The following is a 17,683-nucleotide window of genomic DNA, read 5'->3' as shown; positions in this document are numbered from 1 at the left end:
TCTTAATAATGAGCTGAGCTAAAGTATTCTGTGTGTGTGCAGAATAGTGCATTTAGTTAATTGTTTCCTAAAATGAGCTAGATTGGTAGTATCTATTTAATGTCTGATTCTGGTCTCAATACAGCCAATTGTTTTCTGCAATGGAATTAAGTAGGAACTGAAGTAGGGCTAGTCTGTAAGTTTCATTGCAAATTCTATATTGAGAAAAAAAAGAAAAACAGAAAAGAAAAATCATTTCAGAATCCTTCTCATAGCTGAATTGTGCTAATAATTTTTCTGTACTTAAATCCCCTAGACTGTATCTTCTATTTTCTGCTCCATGAAAATTATGTCCCAGAAAGTTGCTCAAAAGTTTTTTGGGTCATTCTTTCCTATTCTGTGCAGTAATGTCCTTTGGCTTAAATTCTATAAATTCCAAATTCAGAATGTTGAAAACGGATGTTACTAAAGAAATAGTGGAACTCCCCAAATGAGTAGCCCCAAAGGCTTTATTTCCGTATGCCACAGGCCTGTTTTTACCAACATTGAGATTCCCCGATGAAATTCACGACCTGAGGAAGTAGATGTGGAAAAGTGCCTTTTGAGATTAGATCAAGATTTTTAAAAGGATATTCCAAATTTATTTTGGTTTAGTTATGATAAATATACCTTGAATTTCCCAAATTCAGTTTCTTAATATCCCATAAAGGTGTATAGTAGGAGAACTTTATTGTCTCCTTGATCACAGTCTTGAAATGTAGGTTTGGCAGGCTCTGTCCTTTGGTAAATTTCTCTGTATATAACCAGAACTCTTCTTCCTCTCTAAGAGAAGAATTTAAAGCTATTAAATACCTTAGTATATTATCTGCCACTGGCTTCTTTTTTTTTTTTTTCCCTGCAATCCTCAGATGAAAAAAAAGTAGAAGGATACTCATTAGTCTGAATGTTTCAGTCTGTTGCTGCTGTTTTGCTTAGCTGCTGGGTGTGTTCAGTCTTCCATTCACACAGGCTTGCTTTTGCGCATGATCAGAGTATACTTGTGGGAGAACACAAGACCCAATGTGATACCTTAACATATTTTGTCAGTAATATTAAGCTATAGTATTGATTGATATTTAGTATTTGATTTGATTGGCACTTATTTAGGGCAGAAGTATTATGCTTATTTGACTTTTTCTTTTTTCAAATTAAATAAGCCAAACACTAATCCTGTGGAATCTAGAAATAGTAAAACTTCTCTCCCTATCAGCTGTAGCTATTAAACTTTGCATCTCACTCCATCATATTAAAGGAATACCCCTAACAGCACTATATATATATACAATTAGACATCAAATCAGGCAGAAATTCACTGAGATTTTTGCTGTACAATGCAAGGGTATTTCACAAATTACTGGAGGTTCACACACTTTTTTATAATCATAGTCAAAATAAAATAATTTACAGTTGCAATTTGTCCTTGTTTTGCACCTGTCTGCCTTAAATCTTTACCTGCCTTCATCTCGAAGTAGTTACAAAAGGTACCACTTCAAAGTTTTCTGATTTTTTCCTCCTTTCTAGCTCATTGGAGGTTTTTTAGAATGTCTATCACACTGGGCAGTCTTTCTGTTTTTACTGGGTATCATTTGAACTTGAGTCAGAGTGTCACATGTCATTACAGAATTGTAGATAGAGTTCATTAGGTATAAAATAAAGGTCAGAGCTCTAGACAGTTTGTAGCAAATTAATGTTTTAATGTTGACAATGGTTGTTGGTCCAGAGACATAAGAGAAAATTATGTCCTTAGACAAGAAAGCTCCATTAATTTTTCACTAAAAGCTCCTCTAGTTTCTGTATTATGGATGAACCAAAATACCTCGAGGTTGTTTTTAATTCTCATACATATCAGTTGTGTCCCTTAAGGAATCTGAAAGATATTTAAGTTGATAATAAATACTGAAATGGAAATTAATTATTCATAGGAGTACAGATTTAAACATTCACAGAATGAAACATAAAGAACAATTTAACACAATCATCACTAAAAAAGGCAAAATCATATATTCTAAGATTCGGAGGAGACTGTATCTACCAAAAAAGTATGAAAATTATGCATTATGAGACAGATTTTTTTACTCTTATAGTCTTCTTCATTCAAGATTCTCTGAGTTGTTAATAAATGGTTTTATGAGGAAGGTATATGCTATGATCATACACAGTATACTATATTATTAGTCCCTTTAAATGCACAGGAAAAAAATGCCTAAAGCATTTACTGACAGTGCAGAGTGATTTATGTATGACCTTTGTTTAGTTGGTTTTCTCTAAAAAGCTTTCTCATCTTTTTTTCTCAGAAATAGCTCATCTTCTAAAAAAATGTCAAAACATTCAATTTGAGTGACTGCTACTGCTTCTTCATTTGACTGTTACTCTTTATCCATCATGTTTCTGAAACAGCTTACAGTCTTCTCACTCAATGCCCATTTTCTGGGTTTTAGATATATTGCTCTATCTTAATTAAATGTTGATTTTTGTTTGTTTCAGTTTTGCTTTTTGAACTGGGAATAATTGTCCAAGTTTAATTTACTTGCTATATCTATAGTCATAATATTTAATGATCCATTATTATGCCAGATCTCAGCTGCACAGGAGTAATCCATGTTTTTGAAACAATTGGGTATCTGCAGATGCTTGTGAAGAGGCATTTGCTAGCCATCAAGGAAAGACACTAAAATCTATGCATTCAATGTATGCATTTGTCAGGCTTTGCATAGGAGTGCATGTGACAAGTCATGTGTTCAACCTGTCTGCTGTAGTTAATGTGTTTTGGGGAAACAAAATAGTAAAAAGTATACTTAACCAACATAGTGGGAAAGGCAAAGGGTTTCTCAATACACACCATTTCTCAAAAGACATAAAGCTGTGTTTGTTCAACATAAACAAATACACCGAGAAGTGTTTTGCCAGAGAAACCATTTCAAGCTATTTACTTAAAGTGTGAAAGAGCTTTGTCAGAGTGAATATGCTTTCTCTAGGACTGTAGCTTTTTTGAATTTCAATAATAGCTAAACTGTTGTGACAACATACTTTCAGTAATTGTACATGTTTATCAAAATGCAGATGATAAAATTGCTGGTAAGTATAACTTTAAGATAAATTAATTACATTTACATATATGTGCTGAAATTATGCATTCTTTCTAAAAGCAGAGCCTATCCCATCTGATACTTCAGAAAGGTTCTTGGCATACTTTACAGCTACATGCTGGATTTCTTGAGTTCCAGAGTTTGAATTCTGTCAGTCTAAAACCATTGAGTCCAGCACATTCATAGGAAAGTCAGCCAGGAAAATTAAATTTACATAAACAAATTATTCTATCAGCCTCTGCCCACACCTACCTTCCCCAATCTTATAAATGGTCCAAAATTTCAGTCCTGCCCTCAGACATTTCCAGATATTTGCTGATTCCCTGAAATTACATCTATTGACAAATCATATGCCAGCCTCTGTCTGTTTAAATAAGACCATAGAAATGCTAAAATTATAAATTTTTAAAATTTTAGTTTTGTGGACACCTGTAGGATCCTTACTGATGAGCAATACCCCATTGTTCATGGTTCTTTCAAGGACAGGTAAAGATGATGAAAATAGATAGGAAAATGAGAAGTCTACAAGAATGCATCAGGAGAAGAGAGAACATGGCGTGTTATATTCAGAATTATGCTTCAGAACGGAATATTTAGACATTAAAGGCAATGGCCCATATACATATATATGTATACATATAAACAGATTTAAAAACAAATTTATGGGGATATGCTGAATGAATCAAACACTCCATTTTGGCATAATTGTATTATTGTTAGGATTTTAATAGTATAGCAGGAAAAATTATTGGTTTGCTAAGGAATTTGAGCAAATAATAGATAAGAATATTCTAAATATTATACTGCAAGTCAGCAACGTGAAGTATGAAATACAGTTTGACATACAACTCAATAACAAATCTGCAAAATATAACTTTATTGGTCTTGTTATCAAAATGAAATAATGCAAATATACTCCACGAAACACTAAGTCTGAAATATAACTCATTCTCAAGAAGATATTTGTTGACTTGATGATTTTACAGGTTTTGTTGCACTGTGGATTCTGTGTTCCTTACACAGAGGAAGAACTGCCATGTAAAACTGTGACATATCTGACAGAACATCACTTTCTTTATTATTAAGGGGAGTTGTTTTAAATAATACTACTGCTGAAAAATGTTCAAATGTGTAAGAAGTTAAATACTGCCTTACCCTATTTTTCATCTCTAAATATTGAATGAGCTGAAACAGTTGTTAGAAGATCTGAAGAGGTACAGCAATGATATCTTTACTGATACCCATTTAATGTGCTACGTATTGGATTTAGCTGGATTTAGCACCTATTATATATAAGTATATATATATGGCTGTAATATTGAACATTCTACTTAATGTTGCTTGGAAAGACTGCTAAACTTCACTACAGCAAAATTGTCATCACAGCGTAGTTCTTACTGGACTGATGTAGTAATGTTACACTATATCTAAAAACCTTTCACTGTCAGCAGCCACTAAGAAAAAAGTGGCCTGCAGAATTAATTGATCTTCAAAGCCTGTCTGTAGTCGCATTATATTGTGCATTCACAAAAGCATATGGTTCAGTCTAAAAGCACTTGTAATCAGACCGCAAATTTTAAATTGGGCCCCTTATAGGAATGAAGTTGAGAAAGTTACATCATCTCATACAGCATGCCGTATGTTCCACTGAGAGCTATCTGCTCCAAACACACAGTTCACGTGTGTAGCTTATTCCCAACTCAGCAAAAACCAGTTCTGAAACATTTGGAATGTGACATGAATGCAAACACAATGTGCTTACCCAAACAGCGAAAGGTCTGCTCTAACAATACTAGGATAGTCTGTTTAGTATTTTCAAGACAGCGAGTGAACACATATAAATGTAGTAAGTGTATGTTTGGTTTCCAGGATCAATGGTTTTGGCGAGTCAGAAACAACAGGGTGATGGATGGATACCCCATGCAGATTACCTACTTCTGGAGGGGACTGCCTCCCAGCATTGACGCAGTTTATGAAAACAGTGAGGGGAATTTTGTCTTCTTTAAAGGTAAGAAAGGACAAAAGTAAAATTTAGTGTAATACTTTTGACTGTGATGATTTCTTGAAACACGTCTTGTTTATTTTTACTAATAATTCGTAAATCTTGTTGCAAATTGGTAGCTGAATGAAGAGTATATAAGTTAAGATTTTCTTGTTTGGCAACTACATTTTTAACTTATGATTACCCTTCACAGTATCAGGTCATTTGCTCTTACATATTCAATAAAAATTTGGAAGTATAAATATGAGACATAGAAAGGAAGTGACCTATTATGAAATAATTTTTGAAAAATGTGTTTTAGGAAAACACAATGAACACATTTTCATCATTAATTTTTTTGTCGTTCTCTTTGCTTTCTTCCTTTTTACAAATGAATTTCTGATAGATTTAAATGGAATCTCTGCTATATATACACCTCACTGTACTGCATTGTATTTGTTTCATCTAAGAACTGTGATGTTAGGAGTTTCATGTGGGGAAAAATAATCTTTCTCATAGATGTCTATTTAGTATTTTTAAAGAAGCATAAAATCCAGAAAATAGGTGGTATAGATTGAATTGTTGCTAATAATTCTTTCTAAATTTCACTCCAGAAATCAGCTGTTCTTCAAAATCAAGGTTCTTGAGCATCTACCTAATTTAAATTTAATAATAAAATGATCTTATATGTTTAATAAATGCATACTTAGTGACAAAAGTCTGAAAATTATGTAAAGTATGTTTTATAAAATAATCATTTGGGAGAAGAAACTGAATAGATAAAAAATATGTGAAAAATTATTCAGCTATTTAGTTTGTTTAGTGTTGTGAATGATTAATTTTTTAACTCATTACAAAAAAAGGTAGATTTTTTAAGTTGTTATATAAAAGATTAATTCATTTTTACAAGTGGAGTCATTTACATGGAGTTAGAAGTAATATTTCAGTCACTACAGAAACAGGATCTTGGGAATGCTAAATGAAAAATATTTAATAACATGCAGAAACACTTCATAACAGTGCAATGAAGATGAAGTTTGTTTTACTAATAGTGAAATTGTATTTTTTATGTGAATCATAAGGAAAATTACATTCCATATAGTACATTTTCTATTTATATGACTTCAATACAGCAAATGCTTTTACTTCTGTTTCCATAAAATAAACCTCAAGTCATTAACTCTGGGAATTTGATATGGTTGGGAATCATGATCAAGGTACCTCCAAATCTCTATCCCACTGCTTGATTTTTGGGTCCATGGGAAATGGAAGGATAAAAATACTATTCTATAGCTATTCCTTTGCACCACTTCTACAAAGAGCAAAGTAGCTACCCTGTACATTCCAGACTTCTGCCTTGATAATGCTGGGATCCATTACTGAGCTCCAGACAGAAATTATCAAGCTTACTCTTACAGCTGCTTTCTTTTCCTTCCCAGTGACCTTGAAATATGTTTTATCATTATTTGACTCTTCACCCAGTGCTGACTGGCTCCTGTTAGGTCTTAGAGGAATGGGTTGATTCTGTAGTCTGTGGCTTATAGATAACAACAGAAGGAGGAGGGAACCTCTCTATTTTCTGACTGGGAAATTAAATCAAGATTAATTAAAGGAAGCAGGAGCAGCAGGATTGCACTCTTAGAAGTCAGAATTGTGTTTTCCTTTCTCATCATCCCCACCTTTTGCTATCTGATTTCAGACCAGTTAGTTTTGTGCCTTCTAGCTGATATCATATGATACTTGGATTTTCTGCTGTAGGTGTTTTTCCATATGACTTCTTTTCAAAGTTCCTTCCAATATTTTTCCAATGACATTTGTATTATCCCTTTATTTACCTAGGTCAAAAGCCCTTGTATTTCCATGTGCAATTTTTAAAAAAAATTTTGCTTCTCTGCGACTTCTTCATGACTCTTAATATCTAACTGTTGGAGTTTGTCTATAAGTGTAATTCGTGTTTTTCCACTGCTACAGAATCAAAAATTTCAGCTGAGTCTTCTGTGTGGGTGCTCTTGAAAATTCCTGTTCCAAGGATCTCAGCTGCCTTGTGGAACATGTTTACAGAAATCTATATAAATAGACTGTAGGTAAACAATCATTATCTTGTATCTTCTATTCCCTCACAAAATTTCCTGGGAAAAGAGTACATGCCCTCCTCCCAAAGGTGCTAGAAATAGACAAGTGGATTGTTGCTAAGATGATGATCAAGCAGAATGTGTTATCCAGGTAGTGTGCTTTACCAGTCTAAAATTGGTCCAAACAAGTAAGTTCTAGAAGGAACTTTAAATCTGAAGTCTAGCACACAGATGTGTTAACAAAGCACATACCTAAGCCAATATCCACATCCATTATTCAGAGAATAAAATAGAAAAGATGAGGTGCCAGCAGAGAACTTCTACTGGATTAATATCACTATGCACTCCTCTGATCCGCATTATAATGCTGCCTGTTCCTGCCCTCCTTTAGTGCTGACCCATAATATACTACAAATATACAGGCTAGACATTAGGAAAAAAAAATCTTCACAGAAAGAGTGGTTGGGCACTGGAATGTGCTGCCCAGGGAGGTGGTGGAGTCACCGTCCCTGGAGGTGTTTAGTAAAAGACTGCATGTGGCCATGGTTTAGTTGGTAAGGTTGGTTCATAGGTCAAACTTGATGGTCTCCAAGGTCTTCTCCAACCTAGCTGATTCTGTGATTCTGTGATAAACTCCTCATCATCCCAGCACAGCTCCATGCACTCCAGGCAGTCATTGATGCAGAGGGCAACATCCCCATGCCCTCTTCTCTACCCATCCTTCATAAAGAGCCAGTAGCCTTCCATTCTAATATTCCATTCATAGAAGCCATCCCACCATGTCTCTGTGATGCCAGTAAGATCACAGCCCTGCAGGTGTGCACAAATTTCCAAGAACATCTCCAACTCCTGTTGCTTATTCCCCATAATACGTGTGTTTGCATAGAGGCATTTAATTTGGTGCCCCCAATGAAATCAACTTACTGGCTGGAGTGGCTGGAATTCCTTTGTGCTGTTTCAGGTGCTCTCCTGCTGACCTGTGATCTCTCTCCAGGCTCTGGACATCTCTTGCTGGCACGGGCATCAAACTGGTAGGAGTGGGATGGATTGAGGTTCCCCCTCCACCAGCAACTTTAGGTTAAAGCCCTCTTTACCAGCTTGGTAAGCTTATGACCGAGATGCTCTTCCTGTTCCCTGCCAGATGGACTCATCAACCCCCAGTAGACCAGACCGTACTCATAAAGTACACAGTAATCTGGTGGATAGCGGCTTATAAAAACCAGATGTTTGCATTCTCGTTATTATTCATTGCCAGTGCCCATGTTGAATGATAATAAGAAGATGGCACCAGAAAGATACCTTTTTATTTTCTATTTTCTTTCTTTTTTTTTTTTTTTAATGAGAAAATGTGAATAGTAAAATTCATTCTGTGTACCTGTGGGAATTTATATAGTGCTAAAAATGAAATTGTCAAGCCATCTGCACTGTTGAATGTTATGGTAAACCAAATGTAGCAATAGAAAGGCTGCTGTAAAACTCATGCTACCAGTGCCTCCATCATATCATTCAACTGCACTTACCCCATGACCTGACAGTTTTATATTGAAAAATAGATTTACTGTAGTATCAGATCATGGAACAGAGAAATAACAGAAACTTGATGTGGGAAATAGGGAATGGAGAAAAAGGAACCATGAATAGTAATTTTAGGATCCTAGTAAAAAGACTAGATACAGGCTTGAAAGACCAAAATTAAGAGGACTGTTGACTGGAAAAAAAAACAAACATTGAGGATTAGATATTAAAACTTTAACTGATTTCAATTACATGTAATTCTTTAAAAATTTGGGAATTCATCTCACCACTCTAACACAGTGATTATATGCCACGCACTTCTTGCACTATACATATACCATAATACCAAATAATATGGACAAAAAACTTTGTTGCTGGCAACCCAGAAGCACAATTATTCAGAACTCAGATTCTATAAAGAAAGAACTACAGTTACTAAAACCTACATATTTGTTTGCAGTAGTCAGTAGGTTGTTTAACAGTCTGAAGAATATCTAGAATATTGTTATTTTAAGTGAAGCATAGCAATACAGATGTCCTTTATTTCCAGTACTTTTTTTTAGAATGTTGAGAGATAGATGTTGAGAGATTTCAAATAATTGCATGGTTCATCCTTCTCAGCTGTTTCCCTACAGTGATGATATTTAACAAAGCATTATTGCAAGAAGTAAGACATTTTAGCTTTTTTATCACTTGCTTCACTCTCAGCTTCTGACCTTAGCAATCTGCTTCTTATTATATTAGACCTTACATTAGGGAATAAAAGCAGAGACATTAAACATTCTGAAGTTTCAGACTTCATGAAACATGTGGTGCTGTATTCTCTGTGAGAATAACAAATCTACCAATGAGACCTTAAATAAACAACTTTTTAAAATAAACACAGTGGTGGTTTCTGCCAAGGGCATAGGTTATGACTCTGAAAAAGCTTTATTTATCTATAAGAAGAATAAAAATATGACTAGTTTGGTTATAGTTCTTTCCATTATGATCACAATTAATGAAGTCTTACTGACCATTTATAAGTGGAAGTGGAATATGAGCTACATGGAAGCATACTGACTTTAGCATTAGTATGTGCTACACTTAAAGTTACATAAATATGTTAGAAATAAAATTATCTCATTCTCATCACAGTTGGGCATCTTTTGAGCTGGTTTTCAGCTTTAGCTTCTCCTGACATCAGGTTTTGATAAATATTCTGTTGATCAGATCAATTCTCTGATCAATAGTCACCCACTTTCCTCCAGCTGAGAGATATAAAAAAATCCAAAACAAGACCAGCAACAAACCTCCTAAAACCTCCTAAAAAACCGACCAAACAAAAAACTGAAGTGAAAACTGTCAGCCAGATGGAACATTTGGATTTCTTATATACAGTATTTCTCATTAACAATCAACACAGTTATAGCAGACTAAACATGTCTTCTAAAGCAAATGTTAAATAAAATTCCCTCTAGTTAGCATCAATAGGACTTGCTCACATATGTTAGAGCTCTCAATGCTCCACTGTCTACTTAAAATACAGTTAAATTTACCTTTTCTCTGTTTTCTAAGAAGAATTTGCTTCTTAGTAAGAAATTATGTGAAGAATTCAGTTTCTTAAGTCTGTACCCACATTTACACTTTCCTTTTACTTCAGTATCTCTGAATATGCAAAAAATACCTGGTTCAGTGGTGCTGTCACTTATTATGGTTTATGCATAACCATTGTTTATTTTGGTATGACCTGATCTTGTTAATAGTTAATTTTGCCTCCTTGGGTATGGCTGATAATGATCTATTCATAACAATTGCTTTGACTTCTATTCCTTGTGAGGTACAGAGAAAAGTATTGGCATTACATACATCACAGCATACACCTCGCAATGCTGTGCAATAGCTGTCATTTTGAATGATCTTCTGAAACAGAAATGAGCTGGCTCAGGATCATTCACTGGATGCCATCTGTTGTTCACACCATAAGTACCAACTAGTAAGGTCCAAAGCGCATGACTTCTCTTATCACTGCGTTTGAAACTGCCATTAACATCTGAAGCCTTCTGTGTCCAGTCATGAGAATTGGAAAAAGACAAACCACATAGGAGGAGGGACAGAGAATGGAAGATGCTCACCTCTGTCATTATCAAACCCTATAAAGGAAATTTTATAAGGCATCTCAGTAAAGGTAAATCTCAGGTTAGCAGCAACCTTAATCCCAGGTCAACAGAGAATTCAGCTTTCCATGACTGTTCTTCATAGATCTCTGTGTCTCTTTTATTTTCAGTACTTTAAATGGCTGTGTACATACTCATTCTTTGAGTCCTTTTGTCCTTCAACTGGCAGGGGAGTGAAGATGGATCTGTTGAGCAAACTGTAGTGTCTGTGTTTGGAAGTGGGTGACAAGCAGCTGTAAAGAAGATGATAAAAAATTAACTCTGGAAACCCAGCATGAGAAGCATGGAAACTATACCTCCTCTCCTAATTAAACTCTGAAGAAATGAAAGCATGCTTAAAATCACCACAGTACAAACAGGGAGATTAAAAAAACCCCTTCCTTTAAACAAACATTTAATACCACTGAGGGATAGCTAAAATATAAAACCAACTGCAAAACAGCACTCAGGATTTTCCCTCTTGATGATTCTGGCATACACCTGATCCTAGGTCTTTGGGGTAATATTACGTTTCCTTATAAAATATTTATACAACACAGTACCTTAACCTCCTAAATCTGTGTAACAGACTATCTAGCCTTAAAGGTAAGTACAAAAACTAATGTGAACAGCCATTATTTTCTCTCTTACATCCTCTTTCCAAATGTATTTGAGCAAAATATGTTTTCAAATTTTTCCCCTTATATTTTAAATATCATTGTCATGCATAACAATGGATAGACCAAAGCGAAGTATCCAATAAGGCCAATTCAATATATATGTTCATGGATCTTGTCTAGATTTTTCTGTGATTTATCTCAGAAGGGTCCATGTGATGTCAAAGAGTATCTTCTCCTTCAGTGTAATTATTACTAAAACTAGCAATGCTTTTTGGAAACAATGATGATGGTAGTGCATTGAAGAGAAAATAAACACATGGTTCTTACACAATGGAGCCTATAGTCTATCTTGAGAAGAGTGTCCCTGTGGTCTAGGTGACATAATGCAAAGAGAAGACAGGCATCAAAGCAAGCCCATCAGATAAGTGCATAAATGCAAGTTATGCTCCCCCTTCCCTATTTCTAGGGGATACATGGGGATCTTTATTCCCTTTTTTCAGCCAAAGCTGTCTGTGTTTGAAAGAGAAATCTGCTGAAAAGACACAGGTGAGAAGTAAGTTTTGAAGAAGAATTAGGAAAAAGCAGAAATGTAAAACAGAGAAGATACTTGCAAGATTAGCACAGGTGGCACACTATGCTGAGAAGTTCCTAGGAGGACAACAAAATTGCTGGGGAAAATGTTGGACTATAGGCTTAATATGAGATGATGAATTAGGTGAGATAATCATGGAAGTGTTCAGTGAAGAAGAGCTTGGCCAGGAATCTAGAGGAAAATCTAAAGCTTGGAAACTGGCGTTGTGGGCTGGTGAGGTAAGCTATCCAGCTGGAAGAGAGAGTGCAGGAAGCATCCTCTCCCACAAACTGGTACAGAGGGCATCTGTGCTATTAAACACTGGTGCAGCTGCTACTTCTGTAGGCATAGACCCCTATGTATACAGTATATTTATCTAGTAACTGCAGTTACCCCTCTAGCAGTAGGGATTTCAGCCACTCAGCATTGCAGTCCAGGAAGCCCTGGTAACCTGAGAAACCTGGGTAATCTGAGGTTTGTGTAGACACTGTGCTAACATCAACTGGAGCCATACAACTACCTTGTATTTTCAGCATGCAATAAGTCAGTTGGGTGGTTTTGAATGATTTGTCACCTACAGACAAAGCTTAAGTCTTACTGCCACTGGCAAGCCCCCATTAGTTTCAGCGACAAAAGGTTTTCACCTCTGGGAGTTCAGATTCTCAGTTTGCTGTCTTTAGGCCACACTAAAGAAAATACATTAAAAAATTAAATTCTATGATTATTTCTGAAATAATCATACATCCTTCATAAGTAATTTAACTTCTTGAGGAGAAATACAGAGTAGTAAAATTCTATGGTCTCTATGAGGTTGTAATTTCTATTTTTTTTTTTGTTTTCTTATTTTCTTATAAAATTCACTCTTTCCTCATGAAACATAAAACTGTTGCATAGTTTTTTCTGTAAATGTCTTACATTATCAACCACACAGCCTCTTAAGGTGATTTCATTTTCATTCTACTTTTGATCACTACATAGTTGGTATCAAAATATTCTGTGGACTTATTTGAAGAAAAGTGCTTTATAAATGTAAGATACCCATAAAGCATATTTAATTTTGCATTATCTGCAGTGATAGAACATTTTTCCTTTCACAGTACTTGGAAGAACCAATACTATAGACCTTTGGGAGACTTTCTTAGGAGTGTGTTAATATTTATACTGAGAGTACTGATGACTAACACTTGTATGTGTGTGTATATATATGCTTTTGTACAGGTAACAAGTTCTGGGTTTTCAAGGACACTACTCTTCAGCCAGGTTATCCTCATGATTTGATAACACTTGGAAGTGGAATTCCTTCCCATGGCATTGATTCAGCAATTTGGTGGGAAGATGTTGGAAAAACCTACTTCTTCAAAGGAGATAGGTTGGTATAGGATTTCTGCAAGGGAACAATTCAATGGATATCAGCTAAACATGTTAAGCTTTTCCTCTATTTCTCAAAAGAAGAAAAATTGTGAATGAAATTAACTCCTCCTGCATAGATGGCTGCACTGCTTTCACGTCTTACAACCTAAATTATATTTGTGTGAATATCCTGGAATGGGTATATGTATATCCAGTAGAAAAGTTATGTTTTAGAAGTCAACAGGCAAGTCACAAATTTAAACTTAAATATTCAAAGTGATGTGTTTATGTACACTTTTACCTCTTTCTTTCTATCTACATTTCTAAACCCCAGTACATAAGCAGGCAAGACATGATTCAAAGCTTTTAAGGTCAGTGAAAATTACTTCTTTACTACTATTTCATGAGGTAAAAAAGGGAATTCAGAGCTAAACCTGGGAGCTAGAGAAGAATTTGAGCATTTTCTTTGAATTACTTCTAAATAAATCTTATAGGGACACATATTTATGATTAATAATGAAAGAAAACCCAACACAACCCCACAACAACAAAAAAAAACAACCAAAGAAAGAAAAAAATGTAAAATCCGAGGTTTTTCTATTCCTGCAATACTTGTGCTAGTCACTTAGTGTCTGTATCTTTATTTACCTGTCAATAAAATAAGGAAAAGAATATTTGTCTGCTTTATAGACATGTCAAGAGAATTGATTACTTTTTGAAACACTGCAAGTTATCTGAATGATGGATTTTACAGGTTTTTAGTATGATACTCTTTGTTGATTGATGTATCACTGCAAATTTTGTGTGCTCAGAGACAAATTATTCTATATTAGTAACGTTAATGTTTCTGTTAGTGTTATTAAAAGTAGGACTGCTTTTGTTACTCTGTGGTACTTAGTGTTCTCAGACACTAATAGTATTCATGGATCACTTAAGAAATCAATTTAATGCACATCATAGAATATGTTTAGCATACTACAGTTCGTAATTTTTTATCAGTACTGTAAAAATTGCACTACAGATTGCTGCAACAAATTTTATTGTTAAAGGTTTTTTTATTATTTAAAAAAATATAGTTCTCCAACACTCATGGTAAGGGAAGTAGATATCTAAGTAAAATTTTGTAATGTTTTAAAACTAGGTATCATTTCAAGCAATCAATTTTCATAGTGAGTAGAAGATGCCTAAATAATTTGCTTCCTACTGTTGAGTCAATTTTTTTTAAAATTCAAATTCATTTTCAGGTAATAATTTTCCACCTCCACATACATATTGTAAAAAGATGTACAGTAGGAATCTTTTGTGACTTGTACTTCCTTTAGACTTTATTCAGCAGTGTGCTTCTATATTTCCATGCATAGGCAGCTACTTATAGTCAGGACTTTCCTAAAACACGGTTGGTAGTAACAGAAGACAAAAAGAACTAGCAGAGAAAACATGTGCTGGCAGAAAAGTTGCTACTTAGTGCTAACAAGCACAATGAAACTCAGCAGGATATAAATGCAATACGGAATGTTAGGAGAAGATTGAACATGAGCCTTGCAGAGATAATTGAGCCATTACAGGATATTGACCATCAGTAGGAATAAACCCTTACAACAGTTTCTCAATGTGCATTGCTTACGACATCAACTATTGGCTATAAAATAAAAATAATAATAAAAATGTCCAAACAAAAAAATAAGCAAACAAGAAAATCCCATTAACCAAACCAGAAAGAAGATTTAAAAGTCAAACCAATGAATAGTCATATGTCTAAAGCAGCTCATGTATGGAACATTATTTTTGATACTTGACATTATCTATTTCAACACTAATGATAATTGTTCCAAATAATAGTATGAGACCCAAAAAGGGGAAGAATTGACTACAGAAAACATTAGTCCCTCTGCCATTCCTCTCCTACCAGAAGTGAGTCATTTGGGGCTAGAAGATAATAGGTTTGATGAACTTCTTGACACATGTCCTAGTTTATGGCCCTGTTTGTTGTGACTGGTTTTATGCACTTTAGAGTTTAAATCGATGGTTTTTCTTCATAAAACATAGTCATCTGATGGCTCAGGATATCATTAAGTCAATAGGCTTAGATATAGAACATATATTAGCAAATATTTTCCAAATTCCCTTTTTCTAAAGCTATGAAGCGGACTTTCATTTTTTTTCCCTCTGTTGCTTTGTCAGTCTTTGAGATACAGTAACAAATTTATATAGTTCTTAGAGCTCAAACCATTGTTAGGGAGTTTGCTTGTGAATATTTGGCATGCCAAGTAGAATCAAGACTAGGCTTTTCCTTACCCTGTAGACATGTTCATTATTCCAGCACAGACTGTTGAGGTGGTGTTATGATCAGTCCTTCCCTAATAGGATTTCTCATCAATGATGAAAACCCAGCAGTTTTGTGATTTCTGAGTGCGCACTGAATATGTCCTCAAAGACTTTAAACGACAAAGTATGTTTTTGTAAGTCATTTAGGGATAGTGGAAAACCAGAGGTTATTAAAAGAAGGCGCTCAAAAAGGTGAAAATATTGGAAGAGAAAAAGGAAAAGATTGGAAGAGAAAAAGGATGGAAATAGAGTTCTGGAATAGAGGGAGAGAAAAAGAAAATATATTTGTAAAAAAAAATCCAAACTAAGGACCAAAAAATTTACAGTTAAAAGATGAGGAAGAACTGGTTTCAACAGTATTAATGTCAGAGCTTTGTTTAATACTTCTACATGTTCTTTTTGCATGTAAAATTTCAAAGACGTTACATATCCAAATAAAGAGCATTGTTTTGTTGGCTGGTAGCTGATGTATATGTGACTAGATTAAGAATTGAGGCTATAAAAATAATTTAAGCATAAGAAAGAAAAAATAAATACAAATGCCTTTTTAATCTCACTTGCCAACCCCTAACCCACTTGAAATCTGCCATCTTTTAATTTCATTGAAAGTTTAAAGCCAGAGAAATGCCCCACAGGGAGAAATACCAAAGAGTTTAGACCACTATACATTTAGAAAAAGATTAAAATGTGAATCAATTAGAATGCCTAAGTACCTTCACAGGGACAAAATATCACCCCCTTAAGAATTTTTTAATATATGACGAGATCATAACAAGGATTTCTAAAAACTGAAGTCAAAAATTAATTCAAATGAGAAACAGGGTCAATTTTTTAGCAGTAACCAGATTATCAATGATAGTGATAAAACTATGCTCTAAATTAATGGAGTCACTCAAAATATGAAATGACCCACCCACCAAAATATTAGGATACACAGAGGATATTAGAGATGTAGTATTCTTAGAACCAACTTCTAAGATATGCATAGCAATTTAATCAGCAGTATAAGGAAACAGAAATTATCAATATTATGTGTAAGTGTATATAAATCACAAGTGTAAATACTTCTCAGATGTTCAGGATTACTAGAATTGCATGCTGAAGCTTTTAAAGTTTGAGAAGGGCTGGCTGGCAAAAAGTCACAAAAGCGGGTTGAATTTTGTAATTCACTGCATCTGTTTAGTGATAATGAAATGAAAAGCTACATATGAAGAGTTAAATTAAGATCGCTGGAGGTATTTTAATCTGAATCTACCATCACTCTCATTATTAAAATATTATCTAAAACACTAATGTATATTGTTTTTTTGTATATGTTGCATTTCTCTGTGTCACTATGCAAAAGTCCTAGGCATCAAAATTGTAGAGATTATAAGTGAGATGCATGCTGATTTAGTTGCTGAAGTGCAAAAATCTTTAATCTTCTATCTATTTACATGAAACAGCAAATAGATTTATTTGTAATCTAGTAGTATGTTCAAAGAGAAGAAATCCAGTGTTCCCACTTGTGGCTAATGAATGTAGCAAGTGTTAGAAGGGGAAAATACAAAGTTACTCATCTGCTACCTTACAAATACACTTTTTTTCCTTTAAAAAATATTTCAGGTACTGGAGGTACAGTGAAGAAATGAGATCCATGGACCCTGGCTATCCCAAACCAATCACAATTTGGAAAGGTATCCCAGAATCTCCTCAGGGAGCCTTTGTTCACAAAGAAAATGGTATGCAAACAAATTCTTGTTTTAATGATTTATTTACATCCTTTATGTAAGATAGAGTAGTAGAGGGATGATTGACTATTCAGGTAGTTAAGGAATTCTTGATATCTGAACAGAATATTTCCTGCTATAGAACTGGCTTTAGTGAAAATGGCTCTTTGTTTGCATTGTACTGTTTAACGCAGGGCTGAAAAAGCTTTCAAATTTAGTATTATAAACCTTACCTTCCATTCTTTTTTTCTTCTATCTTAATTAATTTTTTTTTCTCTGCTGAATTATTGTACCTCTTAAA

The 17,683-nt window shown here is 34.5% G+C and overlaps 1 protein-coding gene across 1 annotated transcript in view; it reads left to right on the top strand.

The window, feature by feature from the left end:
* The window catches only part of MMP16 (matrix metallopeptidase 16), a 174,535-nt gene that overhangs the window by 141,424 nt on the left and 15,428 nt on the right, over window positions 1-17,683 (top strand). Inside the window, exons 7-9 of the mRNA XM_010405008.4 lie at window positions 4,974-5,112; window positions 13,217-13,367; window positions 17,279-17,394. Coding sequence (XP_010403310.2) covers window positions 4,974-5,112; window positions 13,217-13,367; window positions 17,279-17,394 — 406 coding nt within the window. The remainder of the gene's footprint in view (window positions 1-4,973; window positions 5,113-13,216; window positions 13,368-17,278; window positions 17,395-17,683) is intronic.

The sequence above is a fragment of the Corvus cornix genome, chromosome 2 (genome assembly GCF_000738735.6).
Source record: "Corvus cornix cornix isolate S_Up_H32 chromosome 2, ASM73873v5, whole genome shotgun sequence".
In the NCBI taxonomy this organism is placed as follows: domain Eukaryota; kingdom Metazoa; phylum Chordata; class Aves; order Passeriformes; family Corvidae; genus Corvus; species Corvus cornix.
This window is presented reverse-complemented; position numbering and strand designations above follow the sequence as displayed.